The following is a 26,038-nucleotide window of genomic DNA, read 5'->3' on the forward strand; positions in this document are numbered from 1 at the left end:
TTAATTATTCAAATGCTTAAAGCGAAGTATTCAAGTCCCTTCTATGCAAACAAAGTATGGTCACGTTTGCAGAAAGATACACTGTGAAGCTCGGAAAAGTAAAAGCACTGTGTTCCCACCCAATGTGACACATTTTAACAGCGTATGTACTACACATGTTGGAGTTCTATGTCCAATACTACAAAGCCCCCTCTTTTATGGCACTTCTTAAAGTTTGTTTTAATGATGAAAGGAACAAAAGATAAATTTCCCACTGCTGCATTAAAGCAATTACATGTCTGACTCTTCTTTTAAAGTGCAAAGAAGGCAGGTCTGTGATGTGAGATCTAAATGACTAGATTCTGCTTTTGGATGGCTACCCAAAGGGTTTTTTACGTCCTTCAAAGTGATTTATTTTTGGCAGTCCAGGGGTTCCTCTCTTTAGAAGAAATCCTGTAACGATCTCATGCAACAACAGCACTTAGAGTGCATGGCTGCTTCTGCAAGATGCTTAATCAGCTGCTGTGCAGCTGAAAGTTGTCTGAAAACTACATTGAACCATGTCTGCTGACATTAAAAACAATATCAAAAAGATCCCCGAGGGATTACATCTGCATGAACTTCTTTGTTATCTTTTTTTTTTTTTTTTTTTACTTTACTGGCTCATAATACAGAGAAAAATGCAGACAGGATGACAATAAATAGCCATACACATAAAACTGTGAGCATTGGAATTCTGTTCTGTGTCTGTAGGGGTGGGAAATCTGGATTTGTAACATCTGAAGGTTGCTGCACTTCTACAAATCTTTCTGCATTGGCAAGGTCTCAGATGAGCACTACCTGCCTGGGCTGGGACCTGAAAGAATTGGATACACTGCAGAAATCCTCCAGCCAGCTGTCCCCAGACAACACCCGAGAAGAAGAGAACAGTACAGATTATACAGTGACCAAACAGTTCCAAAAATGCTTCAAGCATTTTACGTTATATTGGAGGGGCTCAAAGGTGCTCAGAGGGTTAACTGCATTGCAAGGAAGCAGCTCTTCCTCATTCAGACTAAGCAAGATGAGAGCGATTGTAATGCTCTGAAACAGGATAGCAGCACATTAATCACCACTGGAAATTAACTGGGCATTCGTTATTGCAATTTATTTAAATCTTTCTTCAGAGAGACCTAACCACAGTGGCTGCTCATATCAGACCAAGAGGGAGCTCATACCAACTCAATCCTGCACGCAGGAGGTATGAAAGCAGCACGACTACAGCTCTGTGTGAAGGTACCGCCTATTTCTGCCTGGGGCTGTCCTACCTATGGTCAGAATCCAGTGGTGACAGATCTCCTGCTGATACACTGTATGCACGCACTGGGCAATAGGAGGGAGGGAGGGAACTGAAGAGAGCTCTGCTGAGGTTCAAAATATTCTAAATCACCCAGCTCTATAGCTACCACAACGCTCGTAACTTTTACTCCAGACAAGTGTGCAGATCTCTGTTCATGTGTTTTCATTTTTATGGCCTTTCTGGTATGCCTGCTGCCTGCCTTAGACATCTTTTAAAACTACTGGTAAATCATACCTCACTATGTATATATGCTTTTTAAAGACAATATTACAATTATACAGAACAAGTGGTTTCTGATTTATTTTCTCTTACTATCAGCATTACTTGGACCATAGCACAACTAGAAACCATCAGAATCTAGTCAGTCACTGCGCTGAATATACATATATATACACTTTTCAGAGTACCTGTTGTTACTACAAAGAAGGGAATGATAATATTTTCCAAAAGCCTGATTCATCAGAGACACCTGGGTTCTGCAATGCTTGCAGCACTTTTGAAGCACTGTTACTGCACTGCATAATGCCAATATATAGAGATATTTTTCTCCTGTAAGTTTACTAACATGGCTACCCCTAAGCATTGATAGTACAAAGGGAAATGTTTTCAAACTAAAAGAGGAGAGATTTAGGAAGAAGTTTTTTACGATACAGGTGGTAAGGCACTGGCACAGGTTGCTCAGAGAGGTGGTAGTGCTCCATCTCTGCAGACCCAAGGTCAGGCTGGAGGGGCTCTGAACACCTGGGGAAGCTGTGCATGTCTCTGTTTAGTGCATGGAGGTTGGAACAGATGGGTTTCAGTGGATCCTTCCAATTCAAAACAATTCTGTGATTCCTTTGAAATCGAACTTTCCTTTGTGTTGGGTCATGGATCACTTCTGGTATTAAGGTTATAGATGGCCACGCCAAATTATGTATGCATGCACAACACAAAACGCAGACAAAATCCTCACAGAGGCCCCTGATGTTACCAAAATTCAGCTGCTGCTAATAAGAGTGGAATACACTTCCATCTGTCTGGACTGGGAAAAAGAATTCATGAGGCTCTGATTCATCTGCAGCCATATGCTGATATGCAGAAAATACTCATGGACACACAGACATATGCGAGGTAGCCAGCACCAGAAATCAAATCAATCACAGATCACAGCATGTGATTTGCCTAATTATGAGTAGCACCTCACATTTTTTATCGACGCAAAAAGCGCTTTGTGAATGAGCAGATGGCATTGCTATGGGATGGCACCGTCCTCAGCATTTGCAGATGCAGAGCATTTACACAGCATGCTGAAAAAATGACACAACACAAGCTGCTTCCTGGGAAAAAAGATTCAAATTGAACAAGTGTCACCAAACAAAATACACGTATTTATTGATGTTCTGAACTTATCTGATCCAGCCTCTCTCCTCAAATCAAATACACACTTGCAGGCCAGGGAGTGATGCTATCTACACATCATTAAAGTCTCTTAGATAGAACTGTCACGTGTGCTGTCTAGCATAGAAAAGCAGAGATGGAGACCAACTTGAGTCTAGTTCCAACCCGCAAACAATTTAAATCCACACAAGCAGAATCAATAGGAAGAAGCCCTGCAGAGAAAGCAATTACACGGCAAAAGCAACTATATTACAGCCCGGTTACGGCTGGAAGGCAGGATGCAGAAGGCCATCCTCGCTGCTGTGATTACCCAGTGGAGCTCTCTCCAACACATCTGGTCTGTGAAGCGACAAGGGTCAGCCCAGACACGTTCCTGCAATCAGAACATTTCTGCTTCTGGACTGCTGTTACAATTATAGGGCTCTTCATGATGAGACCTGTCCTCCAGGTTTGCCATGTGCCAGGGGCAAACGTTGATCTGTGCGTTAGGAAATCGGTTTGAAGGGCTCAGTGTGCTCTGCTTTCCAATTGTGTTGTGGGTGTACTAATCACATTTCTAAGAACTGCAATTATTTATTAATTGGACACCATGCATTTGCTACCTTACAGGACACAAAGAAAGATCACGTGACCATTCCTGAGGATAGAAAACTGAGATTTCTATTCAAATTCTTGTTTTTATTTCTGGTTTGTCTTTTTTTTCTCTGGTTCTTCTCTCTGGTTTGTCTGTTTTTTCTTTCCTATCTTTTTGTTTTTTCCCTCCCACCCTCCCCCCCAAGCAGTTCCAGGCACACACTCTGGTGTGACAGATTTGAAGCAGCTACAAAATGATTGATGAAAAACATATTTTGGCCTTGTTGTGGGAATGCTTTCTATACAAATACACTGAGTTAACTCTGTAGGGGCATACATGGGAAAGCAGGACACAAAGAATGGCTGGGCCCATGAGCATGCCTCTGATAGAAAAGTAATTTCATCTCCTTTAATTATGATGTAGGGTTACTGTGTTGTACACATATTTGCACAGGTTGGTTTTGAATTTCTTTTTTTCTCACCACTTTGTTTCTGAAATGATGGATACTTTGCTTTCAGAAGGATGTTTTGTCTGTCTGCATGACCAGACACAGACATCCCTGCAGAAATAAACACTGGGGCCCAAACCATGACCTGCAGTGTGGTAACATCCATGTGTGAGTTGTTGTCAGACAGGAGGGAAAACTGCAAATTTCTGTCCCAGGAGATGCAGAACATGAAGCAGGCAGGGCAGCACTAGACCTGAAGAGAGAAAATGGCAGATGCAGCTAAGTAAATGACATGACATGGAGCTGAAATGGAGGGAAGATGCTAAATCATGCTGAATGTTGCTTCACAGAACATGTGCATGTACAGAGATAACGTGACAGCAGATGTCTGACCAGTGGGACCCTGCATGAGCAGTAACAGGAAGCTCTGTGGTGAGATTTGACTGCATCTTGCAGCTGCCATTCAATAGACACTCTTGGGTATCAACTTCAAGGCTAAGAGAGCAGAAGAACGCACGGTATTGCTGATGAGCAAAAATACATCCTCAACCAACAGCCCTGGGGGCCAGGGAGTGGTACTTCAGTAGAAGCCAGGCTCTCAGAAAGAGCAGCAGATGCTTTTTCCATGCCTGGAAGAAGACAAGAATGTTGTTTGGGGAAATGGTGAATAATGGTAAATGCAGCCAGAGAGATGAGGATGTGTGAAGGTAAAATAGAGCACAGGAGACACATAAAAGCCCAGAGCCAGCATTACTCTTTGGGCAATCAGCAGGGTGGCTCAGTCCGACTGGTCGTTGCCACAGAAGACATCTGCCTCCTGATTTTTTTATTCCTGAAGTTCTTTCAAAACTCTGCAGGAGCAAAATGGATCAGTGAAGACATCCAGTCAGTGGCTCCCACCAGGAATAGGTGCAAGGAGGGTCCTGACTGCCTGCTCCTCTTCCTCCTACTTGAACTAAGCTACGTTTCCCAGAATGTTGCATAATAGATAATGCTGCAGAGAAATAGAAAGCCTGCTGCCCTCTCAGCTGTGCACAACATCAAGGTTTATCATTTATAAATAACAATTGGGATCCGAAGGAAACGCACACATAGCAGAAGTCACTTTACAGCAGCAGCTGGGGATTTCAGGAATGCAGCAGCATTGCAGATCCAATACTTGTTACACGGTCTTTATGAAAATAGTGAAGGATGTCCTCCTAAAACCTGGAAGGGATAGGCTGTGAACACTGAGCCATAGGAAGCAGAAGAGGAAACGTGTTTAGGTTCATCCCATTAATGACAGCCATGGCTCTCTGGAAACGAAGTCACCAAACAACCTAAGGTTAATCTTGACCTCTAACAGCAATTTGCATGCATTTTGATTATAGGCTATTTGGCCGTTCCCTGTGTGCCTTCACCTGTGTGAACAACACATCAGTTTATCTGCTTCAAGGAAAATATCAATTGCTCTAAGGCAATGAACAGCTACGTCTACTTTGTACTTCTAGCCTGCAAAATATACCTAGAAAAGTAAAAAATTTAAGAAAAATTTTTTCTTGCTCTTCAAAATGTGCCCAATCATAAGAAGAACAACAGGTTTTTTTTGGCTAAAGAACTGTAAAGCTTGCTGGACAAGTAAGCCTCATTCTGTTGGAGAATTGACATCTGCATCTCTTCTCCCTGAGTCAACCTGATTGTAATTTTATTTGTTTTCCTGCTTTTAAATATTAATGTCTTAGAAAGCTTCTCATTAGAAAAACACATCTTACTCTTCAGCTGTACTGCCTTGGGCTACAGTCCTGTCACATCTAATCCAAGAGGAAGGCTCAGCTTGTATTAGTTCTTGGAAAAGACTTCCTAGGCGCTGCGAAGAGTGATATGGATGATTTGGTGAACAGCATGCTTCTCTCTAAAGCAGTCACCACCCATTCATGGTGCCATGGGCACTTTTTTTGGCAGCTGCTGTTGGTTTCTCAGCACAGAAGCAGAACTCATGCATTAATTGCCTTTATTCCCTAAATGCCCCGTAACAAATTCCCATGCCTAAGTCAGGGGAGAGACGGTGGAAAGATATCATGTTTTGCTCCGTAGGAAAATGACCTAGAAAAGCAGTGTCAGGCAGTAGTAGGAAAGAAGAGCCTAAGTCATAAAAGCTACTTTCTTTGCATAATTGTGGAGTACAGATGAAGAATACAGAAGTGTCCAATATTGATACTACACAAATCCTGGCATACATTTACTCATCACTTTCATGAACAGAGACTTACAAATCCAATTTTCCATTGCAACACTTGGAATAAACTTTAAACAAAACCTTCCCTTGTAGACCATAACAAAGAACTTTCCAAACGAGGACATCTTCATCCTTAAATTACTGTAGCTTCCATGCCAGCATCTCAGCATCTTGAAGGGCAATGCTGCTGTATTCCATTCATTCCCCTCCAGAATTGCTCTGCTTCCCTTGCTAGTATGCTAGTTGCTCTCATAGCTCCAGCAGGGAAACAAATGCAAAGCTGCATGACACCTCACCTCCAATTACACTGTTTAACCATATCAGAAATATCTGCCAGCTCTCACACTTGAGGCACGTGATCCATTGAAATGAATGTCCACACGGATACAGGGCTCATCACACAACTCCTGTAGGAGCACATGAGCAAGCCACTTTGCTCACCCTCATCCCTATTGCTTGTCCACTCTACCTATTGACAGCACGAAGCCCTTTGGGAGGGGCTGCCTTTGTGCTTGCATAGTGTCAGGCAGAATGGACTCCCACCAGTGGCTTCAGTGCCATACACATGCAGAATCTGTAGAAATCACAGGGCATGATCCAGGAAAAAAGCCTATGTACGCTCACCTTTCTGCATGTGAATAGCCACATCAACATCAATAAAGTAATCAATGTCTGTGAAGAATTATAATAATTAATTATCTGGTATAGTTAAATTATATATATCTGGTATAATTAAATATCTGGTTAGACTGAAGACCAAATCAAGGATTCACTGACGCACCTGAATGCCTGTCTCTGTGACTAGATTTAAAGCCTCTTTTATCACATATGTATTAGCATCTTGCACCCCAACAGTGTGCCACTAACACCAGCATGGGATTATCCCTTGCTGAAAGATATTGGACAAGGGGAGCAGGCAGGTAGGCACAGCCCCAGACAAATAAAGACTGAAAATAGAGATGTCCAACCAGGAAGATGCTAGCAGCCAAAGAAATCTCACTTACTTTCAAAAGATATAGTTCAGTTCTCCCAAGAGCCTCAACCAATTTGTCCTAAAAGAAGAGGAGCAAATTCAGCATTGCTCTTGTTTTACCCTGAGCTCCTTCTCCAAATCCAGCATCTGTCATCTAGAAGCAGAACAATCAGAGAAACTCTTATTACTGGCAAAGAAGCTTGTAAATGAAACCTGGAAGGTCTGATCTTTGCTTCCTGTTGCAAATCAAAGAACAGCCAACTGAACTGCCTGTAAAACCTGTTGTGCCTGCACTTGCTAATGACAGCACAGCTTGTCTTGTCAAGTAACACTTGCCTTATGAAATACATAACTTTGCTTCTGAAATAGTTCTGACAGCAGAAGATTTGCAGAAGTGTTTGCTGTCCTGTGGTAAGAGGACATGAATCTCTGCTTTGAGGGTTCCTGGAAACATCAGAAAACACCTCACTGTTTCTTTACAATTGGATCTCACTATTTGCGTTTCAGCGCTTCCTGAATCATTCTGTCTCTACCTTCTATCTATGCTGTATGAAGTTTTATTCCTTTTTGACTTTTCAGTATTAAGAAGTTGCTTATATACTTTGGGATTTTCAAAGCAGCCTGGATCCTGACTGTCTGCAGTGATGTCTAGACAATGGAAATCCTTACGCTCAAAGCTTTTGCCCACAAGAGAGAGAAATGCAGCAGTACACAACTGCACCCCTTTCCCTGAGCAATTTCAGGTGCTTTGGAAAGCTTACTTCCTTCTCAGCCTATTGCTTGTTAAGGTGAAATTTGGATCATGTTTTGGACTGAAAATTCAAGACTAATGTACAAATGCCTCCAATCCCATGGGTTGGCTCAGGTTGCTTGTGGTCAAATACCAGTGTTGCTTCTCTATTAACAGTAATGTCTGTTTAGTAAGAACAGGAGGCAATAAAACACCAGATCAGTAGGTGAGACTGATGTATCTCACGTTCAACCCCAAGTAATCTTTTTTTTTTTATATTAAAAACAGAAAAATAAGGATGGTGTACAGCTCCTACAGGTATGCATGCCTGTAGGAATAATGAGAGTCCATAATAAATGGCTAATTAAGAAAAATGAGCTTCATACAACCTTCCAAGCTCATTCAGAGATAGCACACAAGTTGGAGGTGCTGAACCTAAGCTGAAATAAGAGACACCAAAACTGTTGTACATGTTGGAGGACAGGAAAAAACTGCCAGCCAAATTCATTCAGCTCAGCCACTTTTTCTTTCAACTTTAAAATCAGTAAATCCATGTCTTTTCCTTTTCCTCATGGAGGAATAAACTAAATCAAATGCTCATTCTCCTCTAGGTTCTAGTGCTTGCACTCTTTTCTCAAGGATCACGACTCAGCTAAAAACACAGTATTAGCTGATTTGCAATATTTCTGTGGGTATACAGCCCTAACACAACTCAGTCCTGCTGTCAAACTCTTCAGAGCTGAAATGCTCTGGGATCATGGTAAAAATGCAATGCAAAAGCTCTGAGAGCACGGAGCATCCAGCCTTAACCTTGCAGCTCACTTTGAGCTGTGGTGCACATCGCTTGTTTTTATGACCGCTGAGTTCAGCTGCAAATGTCTGAAATGAAAAGGGGAAAGGAATCAGATCAGAACAGCAAAACAAACACAATCTGAACATCTCCCCACATTTCATACAACCAACTCAAGCGGAGAAATTTCACCTATCGAAGGAAAAAAAAGTCATTCAAACTCTGAGATTATTTGGGAAATTCTCACTCTCTGTGTTTGGCTTTGGGGCTGCAACAACTTAATGGCCTAAACTGCCCACCTAGGAGACAAAAACCACAGACTTCAAGTGCTTATCCCGTCTGCGAGCACAGATATTTCTGTAAGGACCACACTGGGTTTTCTAGACACAAAATCCCCACTGAAGTTAGGACCAGAAGGTACAAAAGCATTGTGCCCATGGTTAGTTTAGAGGTATGCCCATGATGAAAATAGAGACAAAAGCCAAGGTAGGTAGCCCACTTGGCACAGCTGATTGACTTTAATAGGTGTTGATTACACTGCTCATATTGCATGAAATTAAAAAGCTTACAAATGTTATGAGCCATTACCCTTCCATTTAAAAGAGCTTATGACATGTTAGAAACATTTAATGAATTCCGTTTCAAAATGCCACGGGCAGCCTCCACGAGATTTCTGCTTTGAAACAGAAGTTGTAGAGCTATTTCAAAAACTTAGTTTACTTCAGAGCTTCCCCTCTCTTTCTTCTGTGGGCTACTCAGAGACATTTGGCAGCTGGCGGGATGCTCAGCTGCACGTTGTGCTCTCGGTGTGCAGCACATAACAGCAGCTCGTTAGACAAACGACGGGAAACACACAAAGCAAGATGTAATTCTGGTGTGATTGGAAGTACTCCTTCTGCCAGCCTGCAAAATTTCCTTCTAAATTCAAAGCTAAGAAACTTCTGGCCAATATTACTGTGAAGCTAGGGAGATGTTTTCACAGTTGCTGTAAAATTTGCTTAAACTTCCACCTTTTTAGCACACTGAAAATATCACGGTAACTGCCCCCAGAGCTCCGGGGCAACCAAAGTTCAACCTGAAGTAGGATCTCTGGATTTTATTGCTTGAGAATGAAATTTATTAAGAGGAAAGCATATCAGGTTTATAAATCCCACTGGATGCTCACAGCCTACTGCCATACAGAGAGTCAAATCTGCTTCAAGTGGTGATGGCAACAGTGTCTGTGCATCAGGTGAGGGTGCTTCTGCCAAAGCAATGCCTTTTCTAACTTGCTCAGCTGCTTCTGTTTATTTTTATTGCTTTGTCCCTAAAAGAAGAGCCCCCCACTTTGCTCCTGCTTACAGGACAAGAGGGAATGGCCTCAAGTTGCACAAGAGGAGGTTGAGGTTGGATATTAGGAAACATTTCTTCTCAGAAAGAGCAGTGATGCAGTGGCACAAGCTGCCCAGGGAGGTAGTGAGGTCACCATCCCTGGAGGTGGCACTGAGGGATGTGGTTCAGTGGGAATGATGGGGGTGGTGGGACTTGGTGATCTGAGAGGTCTTCTCCAACCTTAATGAATCTAAACTTCTGTGGATGGGCAAGCAAGATTCAGGCTTGAGTCTTGAACAAAGGCATTTGTTCCAAAATCATACTGGCACACGTTCTAACAACAAGGTATTTGGAGCTTTGCCACAGGGAATAAACAGGGAGAATAAGGGGTGGCCAGGCAGGGTCGTATAGCTTCCTTTTGTTGGCTGCGCCATCACTTGCAGCATCATCTTTTTTTTAACTACCAAGGCTTTTAAAAAATGTTTTAGCATCTGCTGCCAAAAATCAACTGAGAGAAACAGAAAGCTTTGAAGATGTAATTAAAGGAAGTATGCTGCTTCAGAAGCTGACATCGGATAGTGTGAGTTTTGCCTACCTGAAACAGTGCCATCATCCCTGAAGCCACAATGGCAACTGAACTGTCCCTGGGACCATCATCCCCATGGGCTCATTCTATCATCATGTGCATGAGATTGTTCTCATCTCTGAAAGGTTGGTCGCTAAGGGAATAGCAAACACCAGGAGGGATGATGGCAGGGATGCAGTGTGCAGGGGCTGCTAAGTGACAGCCACACAGTGAGACAAACTTCATTTCCACCCTGTGATGGCTTCAGTGAGCGCACTGAAATCCTTAAGCACTCTGCTGGACCAAATCATCAGGAACTAATTCAATACCCTCTTACTGTTCCATAAACTCTGACAAAGGAGAAGAAAAGGCATAATTCTATCCCCTTCCTCAAAACATAGCAGCCTTCTTTCATGCTATCTACCTGAGTCTTTGCAGAAAGCAAGATTTCTACCACACAGTTTGAGCTTCTTACAGGGCTGCCATTATCTTGCCATCTGCACTGCCTCACCTCATGGGTGAATGTTGCTTTTTAATCCAAATTAGTATGTTGCACTGTTTATAAATATGTACTTATGGCTGTGAGGCGGGTATGCCCCCAGAGAGGGCACATGTCATTGTAAAGCCCAAATACATGGTTTATTGTTTTTTTTGTGTGTATTTTTAGCTTTGGGGCAGGTAGACCTGCAGAGCAAATAATACAGAAAAAATACCTGCATTACAGAGCTGCTTCCGTGCTTTAAATTTATACTACTCTTCTTCCAGATTTGAACGTAGTGAGACAAGTGCATTGGCAAAATAATTATTTATCAGTCTTAAAAGCTTCCTTCAAAATCTCTGTCATTCAAATACTGGCTGGGGAAAATGAAAAGCACAGACAAGCATATTTGATGTACTCGCCAGTCTAGCTTTTATGCTGATGAGAACTTACTAAACACCAGTAAAGGGAATAGCAGTTATCAGCCCTAATTCAAAACTGTGAAATTTTTAGGCCAAGCAGATGCCCTTGCAGAATCCCAGCCAAGAGCTGTGACAGGCCAGACCTCCCACTGCAGGCACCAGATATTTCCTTTGGCTTCAGATGCTATGTGCAAGCACTCAGTTCTCAGAGACATGGTCCTAAGGTGTGTCCCACAGTGAGTGTGCCTGGGTCTTCCGACATCACCCAAAGAAAAGATCAGTAGGCACTGTACTTTGCCCCGGGCTAAGAAAACTCAAGCCTGGGTGTAAATATTTGCAAACTGAGGTTTATTTGTCCTATTGGTGTGCTCAAAGTGAACACTGAAAGTGCCAAAGTGCCTAATCCTACCATAGCAATGCCCTTCTCAGCCTCCTAAAGCTGAGATTATCAACTTATTGGTTGTCACAGAGTTCCTGAGGAAGTAATTCACTTGATTTTACAGTATAATCTCAGCACGTGAGTTTATAGTATAGTTTTGTTACCGGAATGCAAAATACACACAGCCTGCTCTCTGTCTCAACCTTTTTAAATTACTCACAGACCTGAAAGTCCTCGAAAAGGCAAGCTTCAAACAACACAATTGCTCTAAAAAAAGCTGAATCTCCACTTATAGTAGGCTTCAAGGACTCTGCTCATTAGCAGCTTTTCTGAACAGAGGCAGGAAAATTTCCATGTTGAGAGTTCAATTCAGACGAACGCAATGAAGACTGCAGACCACCAAACTGTTGACACTGCTTTCCAGCACATAAAATTAACAATTTGTGCTGCTACGTGCAACTTTCAGTCAAAGTTTGTCTGATTTATAAGCAAGCAGATGGTTCACACGATAGTCCACAATAAATTACAACAGTTAGAAAGACAGCTACATTTTGAGATTGACAGTGCAGCTGAGCTACAGATGGGTTTATAGATGACCTGTCCAATTTTTCATAATCTCCATAATTTATGTGCTAGTAAAGAAATGTGAGGATTCCTAATGCACCTTCTTGACTAAGTACAAATCACTTTTATTTACACAGGCAATACTTCATGGTCCAGTTAACTTCCTAATTAAAGACAGCAAGATGCTCATGTTCCATGCAAGTGGCATGGAAAACACCGTTTAGTTTGCAATATGTTCAGCTGGGAGTTTAAGATGCTGTGATCGCTCCAGGAGAAATGAATGCATCTATCTCATTTCTCTAAAACAAGACTACAAGGGTGCAAACACAGCTACCACCAGTTGCTACTCATTACTCTCCAGAAAAAACTGAGGCTTATGCAATAACAAGGTTACGTTTATTTGCAGGCTCTCACAGTTATGAATGGGTCCTAATCCAGGAGGAATTACAAACCAAGTGTTACTGAGCCAGGGCACGGGAAACAACAGGAGCAGAGACTCTTCCTACATTAAGAGAGAAGTATTTGGGGTCATTCTCGAATAGCTAAGGGAAAAGGTGAGTGAGCCTGAAAGGTTACTGCTGAGACAGGAGGTGGTGGTGCTGCAGCAGGAAATGCTGGAAGCAGCTTTTAGAAGTCAGTTCAGGTCTGTGGTTTTATTGGCCATATCTCTCACATGGGACTGAATGACTTCCACACAATCCTTCTGCTAATATCTTTCAAGGGTAGGCCAAAAGAATACCTCTCTTAGTACCATAAATTGCATGCCACAGTACCAGAAATTCATTCTTCCTGGCTGTAATTTCATTTGCAATGTGTTGTCTTCCAAAAAAGAGTGCAGCTAAAGGCAACCACGTATCCCAGAAGGTGATCAAGGGGGACAGTACCTGCTGCACAAATCACAGAAAGCAGAGGTTCCCAGATAGCCACAGTCCTTTGGGATGACACTTCAGGGTTTTTCTTCCTGCCTAAACCCCCTGTCTAAAACCTCTTTCCTTCCTGCCTTAACCTGCCTAAACTTCCTGTCTTCCCTTCCTGCTAAATTAGTTTGAAAAAGAAATCCATTTGAAATGGAAATCCAAAACTATCTATACGCTGGAATGCACAGCTCCTAGGAAAGCATCCCTGGGACTTAGAAATGCAGGAGAGGCACCAGTGACAAATTCAGGTTCTTATTAACTGTCAGTCACAAAGCATGACTCCTCCCTGCATCTCCATGCAGCGCCATGGTGCTCATGGGGCCCCTCCATCTACTGCACAGAACAATACCAAAGCTGGTATTTTTTATTCTGATAATTATTCAAAATAAGCAGTGTCCGAAAGGCTTTCGAGCTTTAAATAAAATCATAATCTATTACTGTGCATAACTCTTTGGCTGTTAAAGCAGGCAGAACACACTGCATGCCAGCTTATTTCTTGGATATTCTTTACTGTGATTTGTCATATTGCTTCTCTTCCACTGTGCATGTTTAAAGCCACATTATGCATTTCCAAAAACCCAGGGAATACTGCTATGGAATTACTATGGATATTCATCTGTATCAATGCTGAGTTTGGCACTTATTTTAGCAATACTCATCAAGCTGAGGAACTGCTTTAATGCTTCCTTCCAACAGAATAATGGCTCATACTAACATGCTTTAAACAAATATTGCTTCAGGTAATCAATAATGTTTATAAATAACCTGTAAGTGTCATTCCTTGAATGCAGCCCTTTGATTTGCTTGCAAGAGGCCAAGTTCTCTCACAGCACAAGAAAGCCTAAGTTGATTGAAATCAACAGGATTGTTCCTGTGATTCCCAGTTCATTAATAATTCCAGCATCACTATGAGCAACCTGATATTCAGCACAGGCTTCTCCAGTTTAACTCCACTAAGAAGTCAGAAACTATACATGTGGTTTATGCAACTAAATAGTTAACACAGCCTTCAGGATTCATTGACTGAAGTGAGCAGAGAGGCTCTGACTTGCTTGGCTGTAGATCAGCTCTTCCTGGCTTTCCTGCACAACTGCAAAAAGAAGGCTAATCCTGGAGGATGGATATAGCAAGGAGCACACACAGAGGTCTTACCGTATGTTTTCTATTTCTTGCATTCATTAAGCTGTCAGTGGTGAGGAAACTCGTTTCATTATCTCAAGAAGGAGACACAGACTGTCCCCCCACCTTATTAAAATGTAAATCAGTATAATGGTACATTTAAACAGTAAACTCCCCGTAGCAAGAAAGGGTTCTTAGTTCTCTCAGTAATCAAGTACTATTTTCAGCAATCTAACTGAAGGAAAAGAAATGTATGTAGTAATTCTTCAGTCTATTTATCAGACTAAGTGCTGCACGTTTTCCACACACTTTACATTACGAAATGTATGACACATAAGGTTTTATGGGTCTCTTTTAATTCAGGAATGAAAACATTTATAGATATGAACATTTTCTCATTAACTTTTCTTCCTAAATGATTACGCTTGTTGAAATCAATTCCTAGCCATCTTACAGAGGTTACAACCTTCAATAATTAAATTGGATATTGTATTGGATGTTACGTTGATTATGCTACAAATTCCAATTTCTACAAGACCACTGAAATGCTGAGATAAAAGGCTGTTAACTTTATTTAATTAGCTATCTGCCATTGTTATCAGAATGGAAGGTTGGTATCTGACTCAACACTTCAGATGAGGAAACAAGCTAGATGACATCTTCTTAGAAGGATTCTGGAATGGATATGTAATCTTTTTGGTTATTTTACAGCTGCTCAGGACAAACAGGATTGCATTAAAAACAAGAAAAGGCATTGACAGTCAGTGAAATGCTACCATGAAAATGCTATTTCAATCACACTTGGATTCTTCCTCATTTTCAGTTGTTAACATCCTTGCCACTTTTGTCAAGCAGTCTCACGGAGCAGTGCTGAATTTTAAGCACATATAATTTTGAAGCACAACATGAAATACGACTGAGCACATAGTACGGGTTTACTGCACCAGCTAACAGATCAGGCCCTTCTGCTAAGGCATCAGCTCATTCCTCTCTGCAGAGAAGGTTCAACTAGTTAAATGTGAGCTGGAATTCACAACTGCCTGCTATCCCTATACCTCAGGTCTTTCAGTTGAGGGCTGCTTATGATTTATCCTGAAGGGAGACACAAAGGCCATGCAAAATCTCAGAGGTCCTCAGAGAATTTTAACTGTGTCTTACATCAACTAAATCCACCCAGAGGATGCTGTATCTTGACAGAGTACCCGAGAGACACCCCGTCTCTCTCCCCAAATTATGTTTGTATAGAATGGCCAAAGTAATTTATCCAGTAATGATACCACTCTGCCACTTCAAGGTTTCTTACAGCTCAGACTGCAGAAACGTGATTATTCCTTTCCCAACAACTTACTGGTCTTGACCGGATTTCTTTGGCGTAGAGAGGTTTCAAGAATTCTGAATCTCCTTCCAGCTTCAGACCCTTATCTGTGATTCTCAGGTTCCCCATTCCATCCTAGAACACATACAAAACAAAACATCCTCATTAGTTACAATTACTAAATCCATCACGCTGCCAATAACTGATTTCTGTTTCCTACTGAGGAGAACATGCAAAACACTGGGAGGCACTAGAGAATGCAGTTACTCGTGTTATCCTTTTAGCCCCGTTTCTGTGAAAAAAAATCCATTCAGAGCAATTTGCAATGCCCCCCAGTAAACCATTTACACAGATGAAAGATGCTCTTTTAAGCCAGTCATCTCCACTCAGAGACGCAGCGATGCTCTGCCTTAACAGGAAACTATTCACTGCAATATCCACTGTGTGTCTGTAAATTAACCTACCTTCTCATTCATGACAAATCCACATAAAGAACACGTGATTAATTTTACTGAACTCCATATAGATCTGTGATTATTTTCACTGAAGTGACAAAGTAGGTTTTGGCTGTGTAGGAGTATTGCAATAAATGGAGTATAGAACATGCACCCCCATATTTGGGGAAATCTCTGCAAAGAACAGACTCTTTGGTGTGTTTTCCTTAGGGCTCATGACAAAAGGATGCGTTGATTACCACATCTTTCTTGTGCTTTCAACAATGTAAAAACAATACACAGCTCTATCAAAACATACATTTCTGCAAATATGTGCTCTTGGAGAAGCAACTATATATACAAGAGGAATACCTTCCCAATGGACTGCTTTTCTGCCATGGGCTAAATCCTGACTTTTCTTTCCAAGATGACCAGCTTGGGGTTGGAGCCTTCCCAGTGCTCCTTGCACAGCCTGAGCATATCCCAGAAGTCTGAACCTCCATATCCAAATATCTGAGTCTTCTCCTAGTCTGAGTCGGTCTCCTGCACTCAAGTAACTATTGCAAAGTTCCAGAGGTCAGGTCTGAAGTGACTGATGTAACATGCATCTCTCTCTACTTATCTGGATTTCGCATTTGGGTTACCAGCCCTCTCCCCACTGCTCCCTGTACTGTGATGGGAATCTTCTTGATAAGTGGGGCAAAGAGCTGGCTGCAGGTCTCCAGCAGATAACTACAAATAGTCCATTTTCATTCGAAATTGTTTAGTTATGTGTGTCCAAGATGTAATAAAGCATATGACAAACCATAATAGCAAAAAAAAATACGTCAAAATTTTGTATGAGTTTTTCATACAGTTTTTATTCAATAAGACAGGTATATTGGCTCGCGAGTAGAATGGGGCCCAACTAAAAATATTTCTCCTTTAGCTTGTGAGAGAAAGACACAACTTTTAATAAGATGTGGGATTTACATTCATTTAGGCTCCAGTTGTATAGAAAGTTGTGTGTTTAAGAAATGATGTTTGGGGGAACTGCAAAAGATAGATGTATAACCAAAAGCACTTCAAATGCAAAGAAAGGTAAGGGGAGGGGAGAGAGGAGTGACAGGGAGAGTGAGAAGGGAGAGGGAGAAGAAGAGGAAGAAGGTGAGGGAGAGGGAGAGGGAGAGGGGGAGGGAGAGGGATAAGGAAAGGGAAAGGGAGAGGAAGAAGGCGAGGGTGAGGGAGAGGAATTCAATTGGGGCCTGCAAAGATCAAGTCCAACTGCCTGACCACTTCAGAACTAAGCAAAAGTTAAATCACATTATTAAGGACATTATCCAAATGTCTTGAACACTGATAAGCACGGAACATCCACCACTCAAAGACACAGCATGGCTCAGCAGGGATGCTGGTCACTCACCAGGGATTCCCCTGTTCCCACAAGTGTCAGTCCAGAGGGTGTTCCCTGCCAAGCAATGATCACTTTCCTCATAACATGACTCATGAACAACGGGTTCAGGAGTGCTGGCTGATGGACTGACTGCTGTCACATCATTTTGAAATGAAAGGTGTAAGCAAACTTTAAATGGAGACATACGCTGAAAATGCTATTGACTGCTGAAGGAGGGGGAATGAGAGATGGACTGTAAAGTGCCAGTTGCTACATTTCCTGCCCCAGCTGTAAAATACTGGCTTATGGATTCTGGGTTGGTGAAGGCACAGAAGGGGGTTCATTTATCTCAAGCAAAAGTATGAAGAAAATGAGTGAAATATGATTATGTGCCAAAGAGCCAAGATTAAATTTTGATAGTGGTATGCTTTGCGATTTGAGCGAGCAGGAATTATTACTGCTATCTACAGACCCTCACGTGTTTTGCTCTGCTAAAAAAAATCTAAAAAGTCTTTCCCCAAATAGACATTTCAGTGAGATTACAAGCCCTGAAGGCTTTCATGCTGCAGGATGTTCTCCAGTGTCACATGGGTAGGTGTCACATCTAGCTGCAGGAATGACCACCTCCACAGCTACCAATCCTGACTATTCCCAGGGCTCGCTGCTGAGCTGATGTAAAGCAATACTCCAAGTAACTTGGACTGATGGCACTTGTCAAATCACCACTGAAGCTGTGGTAAACCATCAAGTTCAGAGGATCACAACTGTATCCTTAGTTATAGCACAAATCAAATATTCCACTTTCCTCTTGAGTGTTTCTCTTCCTTTCTCCCCTTCACCTCCTGTTTCCAAGTATTCCCTAGTGGGATTACTTATATTTACAAAACACACATATGGGCCATATAACTCACAGTTACCTGGTCTTATACATCCAATAAGACACATCAGGTCTATGAGACAATGTTCAACAAGCAGAACTTCAAGAACACATTTGATTCATATTGTACAGGCAGGCACATGCTCTCAAAAATACAAAACCATGGGGTCAGAGTAAAGAAAGCACTTCCCCATGTTATTCTTCTCAGCCTCTGACACTGTCATTCTGACCCCACTCACCAGACGTTACCTCCTTCCCTCCATGGTGTTTGGGGTCAGGACACAAAGCTCAGTAATGACACTGACCATCACAACCCCCCCTATTGTTCATGCCTCTTCTGATTGAAAATGACAGCTTTTTGTAGTGACATTCTGGGTCAGCAGTCAAAAAAAAAAACCACACAAAGGTTATAAACAGATTCTGAAGTGAGCAGATATTCCTAATTTCTAGCAATATAATCATTATTAAATCGTATTCCCTTATTACCTCCTGTTAGAAAATATTCTGCAGCTTGATACAAAGGCAGCAAAATACAGATATATTTGAAAGAAATCACTGCGTGAAAGAACACCCTGCATGTGTTGTTTTGGGTAAAGCATCTTCCTCCTCCCTATAGTATATGGCTTAATAGAAACTAAATGTCACACTCTGCTACAGTGAATATATATATAGCACCAGTGCTATGAAATTTCATGGACCTTGACCTATAAAACAGAGCAGGAAACTGGCCGGAGTGACAGAGACCATGATTTTTTTTATTAAACACTGTGTCATGATTGCTATATATCCTTATCTGCCACTATGTTGCTTGTGAATAAGAAAAAAACACGCAGCATTGATTATTGGGTATGCTGATGTCTGACAATCTCTGTTTCCTCCCTCTTTATTAGCAGACTCCTCAACAGAGAATGAATGACTTCAGTGTGCAGGCACAAACCAGCTTTGTGGGAGCTCCCAGGCTAACTGCTGGAAAACAGCAGAAACAGAGTCAGGAACTTTCCATTACCTCCTGCTTTGAATTATTCAGTTTTTTGGTAGAGCAGGGAGATAACTTCCACATTACTTTTATTGCCTCAGCCACCTCTCTTTTTATACAATGCCTTCTAATGGGCAGGCATAAAAATTTATATGCTATCACCAACTGCTCCGTGTTAAAATGGGACAGCAATGGTAAAATCCCAAATAACATAAATGTCATTTTGGTATTGCTGAATGACAGAGGACTTTCTTTTTTATTAGCTTGAGAGGCAGCACAGTTTAACAACCAATTACAATGGATAGTGCTGGTGTCAGGGGAAGAGCCCAGCACTGCTGCTACCTGAAGGCTGAGGCTCCTTTACCTCGAGGTCAGCCCTGGGGCTATATGCACAGGCAAAGCCTGGCTTTTTTGTTTGGTTTTCCTTTGTATCAGCTGTGGGTTACTTTCTACTTTGTTTTTAACTAACTGTCGGTAGCAGGGAAGTTCAGTGGGCAGAGTAAGAAAAAGCAGCCAACCTGACCAGAGATGTAATTACTGCAGTGAATACCTGCAAGCTGCACCAATCTGGGCTGCTGTGGGGGATTTCCAGAAGTGTCTGCCACCTATGGTAGCTCTGTTACGTAAGGCTGGGCTCATGCCACAGCTAACCTAGAGCATGGGCTGGCTGCAGCCTTTGTGCCATGATGCTCTGTTCTTTACAAACCATACATTCAGCCTCACTGCTCTGCACTTCCTCAGGTATTTCTGAATATAGAAGGGAAATGTGCTGTTTACTGTTCTATTGCTCTTTTCCTAAGGATTTTCTAGGGACACCAGTGATGGCAAACACTATGAGCTCCAGCTGCTTGCTGGCCACCACCAGCCCAGTGCGTGTCAGTGCTGAGGGCTGCTAGGTGAAAAAGCAGTTATCCTCATGCTTTTTCCTGCACCTCTATCCTGTACCAGTTTTCTGCAGCAAGGTTTGTCTCTGCATGGCAGGTAAGGATTTGCTTCTTTTAGTGGGAATAAACTGAAGTTATGTATGGTAACATCCTGGGGAAAAGAATTATCTTTGGAGACTGCTCATGTCAGATGGCTGCAACACCTGATTATTGTTGCTTGTATTATTGATTGCTGCACTCTGCATCGCTTCCAGATATGTGCAAGTTATTACACAGCTCAATACATTCAAAGTTAGGGAGGAAAAAAAACAGCAAATGCAGGTGACCTGTTTTACCTTACCTTCCTCAGAAGATTTCTGTGCTCTCCTACCTTTATATTAACATTATTTTTTCCAGTTTTCCCAGACTTAAGGAAGGTCTGCAGAGATGCACTTTGCTGTCAGCTCTTCACAACCTCAAACACCTACTGACTCGAACAGCATCTGCTCTCACTCCTCATTTTCTTCACTTGATTAGTCATTTTTGGAAAGACACCACTCTCTAGCTGAGCATCAGCACAGTCATTTTCCCAGAGAAGCCAAGAATGCCTAAAAACCCACCAGTGGGCTCAGTTCTGGAAAGTTAGGACTGGTTACACAGCATGGTCCTGAACAGTTAAACTCCAAAATAAGGTGTGTGACAGCTTTGTCCTGAAGCTTTGCTTTGAGACCTCGCCTACCAGCTCATGTAGGCAGCAGAGAAACAGGGGGACAATTGCCTGCTCCTGCTGGAATGCTGATACAAGCCAGGATGCCATGTACAAAGGAGAAAACTGCCTGCAGACCATTACGGTGATGTAAAATTCAGCCCAAACCAAGCCAACACAAAGCTCAGAGCCCTTCTTTCCAAGTGGAAACTCTTAGTTTTGTTAGTCGCTCTGTATGACTACACACTAAGAGGCAGAAGATGCCTCCAGCTTACTCTGAAAGGGAATACGTGACAGATTAACATGTAATTAACAAGGAAGGCATCCATCTATCCATGCAGCTCAGTGTCACAACAACCAGCTTGTCCCTGCATTATACAGAGGAAAAAATGACACAGCTTGGTAGCTAGAAATGTGAGCAGGAGTCCTCAAGGGACACAACCTCACTGCACATTGCCTGGATGCCTACCTGTGCGACCTGCTGTAGGGAACCTGCTTTGGCAGGGGGTTGGACTCGATGATCTCTGGAGGTCCCTTCCAACCCCTACAATTCTGTGATTCTGTGATTCTGCACATCACAGTGGCGTTAGGGACACTTGCCATGTGCACAGTCCCACAGCATCTTTCTCCCCTGTCAGTTCCTTTCACACTGACAAAGTGCTCAACAAAGCCAGTGCTATTTATTATGAAGATTTCTTCAAGAGGTGTGTGCAGTTCTCATTAAAAAAAAGAAAAAGAAAAATAAAAAGAAAAAGAAAAAAAAGCATTCAGTGGAATGCATTTCTTCAGTGGAAGAAAAGTCTTAAGGAGCAGAAAGAACAATTTGCAGCTGGTCAAAGGGACTAAAGCCCAGCCCCTGAAACAACTCCAGACTTGGGCTGGAACCATTTCTAAACAAATCATTCAGCCAGTGCTTGAAGAAAGGCTAGCTCAGGATTTACTGCATATTGCTGGAACTGCTTTGGGTAGGAAGTATTTCTTTTCAAAGGGAACTCCAAGTGAGTTTACTCAAAACATGACGATGTGTAGCACAATAAAAAAAACCAACCAGGACTTCTGTGAAGTAAACCACTCAATTTGAGAGAACATTTTTGCAGTAAAAAGGATTAGCAGACCTTCTGAGAAAATGATTATGAATCCCAATATTGTTACTACAACACAGCCATCACTTGCAAAATTCCTCTTGGGATAATAAATTCCCTTTGCACTGACACAGCAGGAAGAATTCATATTGGCCCTTCATGGCTCTCAACTCCCTGCCATGGATCACCTTCATACTGAACCATTTTAAAATGAACCTGTTCTCTTGAGCATTATTTGTTTCTTTGCTCCAACAAATACCAATGTATCACATCTTAAAGTCAACACATATTCCAAATGTGTCCCTTGAATTCTGTCTTTTTCAGTGTAGCTCATTACCATAATTATGCTAATTAGGAGAGAATAGTCCCATCCTGTGGAAATTCGTGCTCACTCAGAAGTGGAATAAAAGAAATTTCTTCTCATAGGAACAAGAGCTCTTCTCATAATGCAGCAATAATAAAATCTGCACATAAACTCACTGCAGAGCTGGAGGGGTTGCAGAAGCAGGCTTTATACATTATGGTCTAATACTCCTGAATTACAATAATCTGTCAGTCACCAAATGAACGAAAGAATCAACACTTCTTTTTCTAAACTATCAAGATCTTGGACAAAATATCCTCTGTAGTGTAAGTCTTTCAAATTGTAACAAGGGTCAAATGAACTCACTTGTCTTTATATTGTTGGAAGAAGCTTCCAGGGAAAAGGAGGATATTTTTTTCTTCCTTTCTTTATTTCAGTGAATCTCTCTTGAGGTTTCTACTTACACTGTGGAGTAAGGTGTCTGACTAATCCAGTGTTCAGCAGCTCCCACTGACCAGCACTGAAGCTGGCAGATTAAGGTCTGAGTGAGAAAAAGAAAGTAACAGCTCTCAGAGTTTCTGGAGGTGAGCCCTTGAAAATGAGGCCAATTATTGGGTCATTTTTGTCCGATGTGAATGTGCCAAAACAACTCAGAGGCACTAATTAGAGCACAATATCAGATCTGCTCAAGGAAATAAAGCTCACACAAGCACACTGTGGATCCAAACCGCTGCCCAAGGCCAACGCCAACATCTAGCTTCCCGAAATACAGAGAGAGGCAGAGCAGGGCTGGAGTTGTTCCTGCAGTCCCATCTATTAGCACATTTGACAGCCCCATCTCAGCAGACTGATTTACAGGCTGCGAGGACACCCGCAGGAGGTGCCTCCTGCACTGACCTTCTCAACAACCACTGCACCTGCACGATGTACTTGCTGCTATGGCAACATCTGGAGGTAGGATAATCATGATGCGAATCCATGTTTTCTGTTGCTTCATTTCCCCTCCGCAACTACTGTTTCTGCTGCTTCCAAAAGCCAGGAGAAAACAGTATGGATGGAGAGGAATATTTTCAGCGCGCCACAATTAATCATGTCTGAGCGTGGATTCGGTTAACATTAGGCACTTAATGATGAGCCTGCACTTGGAACATAATTGCCCCGGGCTACCTCTGCATTTTAGGGAAAGAAAATGGCAATTCAGCTCTTCTAGCACCCAGATTGCTCTATGCCAGCTGTTCTGGAGCTCCTCCAAGAGGCATATTTTGTAGAAGCCTTTGGATAACTGGGGTGGACCTAAAGCTCAGTGCAATAGGATTAAAACAGACAATAAATAGGCTACCAAGCAAAACAATAAACAGATATGAAATAAAATACACTTCCAAAACATGTTCCCAACTATACTGATGTAGAGTCACTTCAGGGATTGTCCTCATGATTATTGTTTTTTAATCAAGTCTCAGATTTTCGGTGAGAGACAAATTCAATTTATTTGAACAGATAGGTAAAAAGAAATTTGCTTTAAAATAAAATTCACTGTGTTAAGAATCGATAGTCCTCTTGTTAAGAAGCTGCCTTCAAGACTAAGGAACCAGAACAGAATTTTTAAAGCTGTATTTGTCACAAAAATATATGATTTAGCTCTTTCACTATCAGAATATAGTGAGAAATAATTTAAACTGTCTTCCAGTCTTATCTACAGTGCGTATGACGTTGTTAGTGGGGAGGCTCTGGGGACAGCAAAGAAATGAAAGAAATGAAAGCTCATCTCACAAAGAGGCAGAAATAAGTATAAATAAGTATATTGCTTCTACTGCTTTTTGAACAAATGGCACCCAATAACTATTCATAGAGGGAAACGCATGGGTACAGTTAAGGTCCCTCATCTTTCTCAATGGTGGGCAAAGGATGAGATCAGATCTTCAATTTGAAGCCACTGCTAAGCTGAAGTTTAGTGATTCATCATCACTTAACTCCTCCCAAAATTCCCAGCTCCAGTGTATTTAGCACGAGTACTGACACAAAGCTGCTAACACACCTAATACGTGAGCCTTCAGAAGAAAGAAAACAGTTTACAGAGTGAAGGAATAAGCAATGTGCTGTCAGCAACCCCAGTCCAGCAGCGCCCTGCCCTGCAGGATGATGCTTCCTCACATAACTGACCAAAATTACCCTTATGGCCATGTGTACTTGTTGAGCTGTGAAGCCACTGGAAAATATTAAGACTGTTCTACTGCTTGTTGAGACAAAAAAAATAGTCGTCTTCTTTTTGTAAGCTGAACACACGTTGTAGGCTTTTTAAAATTTCACATTATTTATCGAGTGGGGCTCACTGAGTCATGGGGGACTTCTGCCGATGCCAAGAGATTCTCCTGGAAGTCAGAAGCGTGGTATCATGCGCTCAAAATAGCTGAGAATGACATGCAAAAATATACAACTGCCACCCACTCTGGTTGCAAACTACAACAAAGACAGACGCAGCCCCCTTTTCCAACACTTTTTGAAACAGAGAGTTTTAAAGTCACTGGAAAGTGTTTTTTTTTTTTTTCTCAGCAGGCTTTTGCTTTTAGAAAGCACAGCTCTGTGTGGCATTTCATTACAGAAATACTCCTTATTTGGGGATGTTTGTGTTTATTCCTCTTCCTGCTCTTTTCTAACATGACGCCAGCAGGAGCAAATTGGGTGACTCACAGCCTGCATTCTTATTCATTTATCTGCTATATGCAACCTTACTGCAGCTAATTTATAATAGTAATTATTATTATTATAATTATTTTACCAGCACTAAAATCATCCAAATAATGATTTTTTTTTTCATAAGAAATACTGCCTCAGACCCGGATTTCCTCTCTCATGAACCACTTCTGGACTTCTGCTGGGCCATGTGCATTTTGGAGAGGATCTGCTGGGCATATTTTTGCAGTGACACTGATGTCTGCGCCCTCCAGCATGACAAAATGAGCAAGAGAGAGCAGCACGCTACACTGTAAATGTAAAAGCAATGTATTCTCCAGTGAGCATCAGTGAGGTTTGGCAGAGGCCTTTGGCATCTGGTTCTGCTCCATGGGGAATCTTTCAAAGAAAATAAAGGAACAAGCTGCAGAACTGGGCTCTGAGGCAGCCAGAGGCACCCTGTGGCTCTACATCACGGCCCAGGCAGGGCTTGGAGAGAAACTCAGGCTTTCCTTACAGTTTTTTGGACACTTTGGCAGCTGGTGTTTGTCGCTGCCAGGATAAGATTTCCCTTTCCAAAAGAAGAACCTGCAGGATAATGACACATAATTGCTAAGCACATTTGCTTAGGAACCGAAAGTGCTCTAGAAGGAATTTCTTTCCCTTAAGAGAACACAAAACGAAGAGCATCCAGAACCCGTGCTGCCCCACGCTATGAGATTTCAGCAGTGAGGATTCATAGAAGCACAGAATCTCCAAGGCTGGAAAAGTCTTCTAAGATCATCCAGTCCAACTGTCCACTTATGACCAGTACTGCCCACTGACCCATGTCCCTAAGTATCGTATCTCCACAGTTCTTGAACACCTCCAGGGACAGCAGGCTGGGAGCTCTGCACCACTGCCATCCCCTCCCCTCTCCATCCACCTCAATCCTAAACAACACTTCTCACTGCTGTTGTGGCATATTTGGTAACTTCATGAAATTTAATCTAAAAATACTCAGGGACATAGGAGAAAATACATTTTTCCTGGGCTACAGATAAGAACGTGGTTTCAGGGAGCTTAAATAGCTCAGTGGGACATTTTGGTGACTGCTGGAAATTTAGAACCTTATGATAAATTTGGGATATTAATAGAACACTGCCAGAAGCAATATCTTATTGACAAAACTGCTAGAAAGTTCCAAAGGTAATAAACAAGGAATTGAGATGGATTACTGGTGAAATGCTTTTGAATACGTCACTCCTTGTCAGCTGTCG

The 26,038-nt window shown here is 42.0% G+C and overlaps 1 protein-coding gene across 3 annotated transcripts in view; it reads right to left on the reverse strand.

The window, feature by feature from the left end:
- SGCD (sarcoglycan delta) overlaps positions 1–26,038 on the reverse strand; it is a 213,368-nt gene that overhangs the window by 62,090 nt on the left and 125,240 nt on the right. For all 3 annotated transcript variants that reach the window (XM_042826092.1, XM_042826090.1, XM_042826091.1), the window contains one exon: positions 15,529–15,630. In XM_042826092.1, coding sequence (XP_042682026.1) covers positions 15,529–15,630 — 102 coding nt within the window. The remainder of the gene's footprint in view (positions 1–15,528; positions 15,631–26,038) is intronic.

This window comes from Centrocercus urophasianus, unplaced genomic scaffold, assembly GCF_019232065.1.
Source record: "Centrocercus urophasianus isolate 14NV4802_14NV808 unplaced genomic scaffold, USGS_Curo_1.0 seq_26, whole genome shotgun sequence".
Lineage (NCBI taxonomy): Eukaryota > Metazoa > Chordata > Aves > Galliformes > Phasianidae > Centrocercus > Centrocercus urophasianus.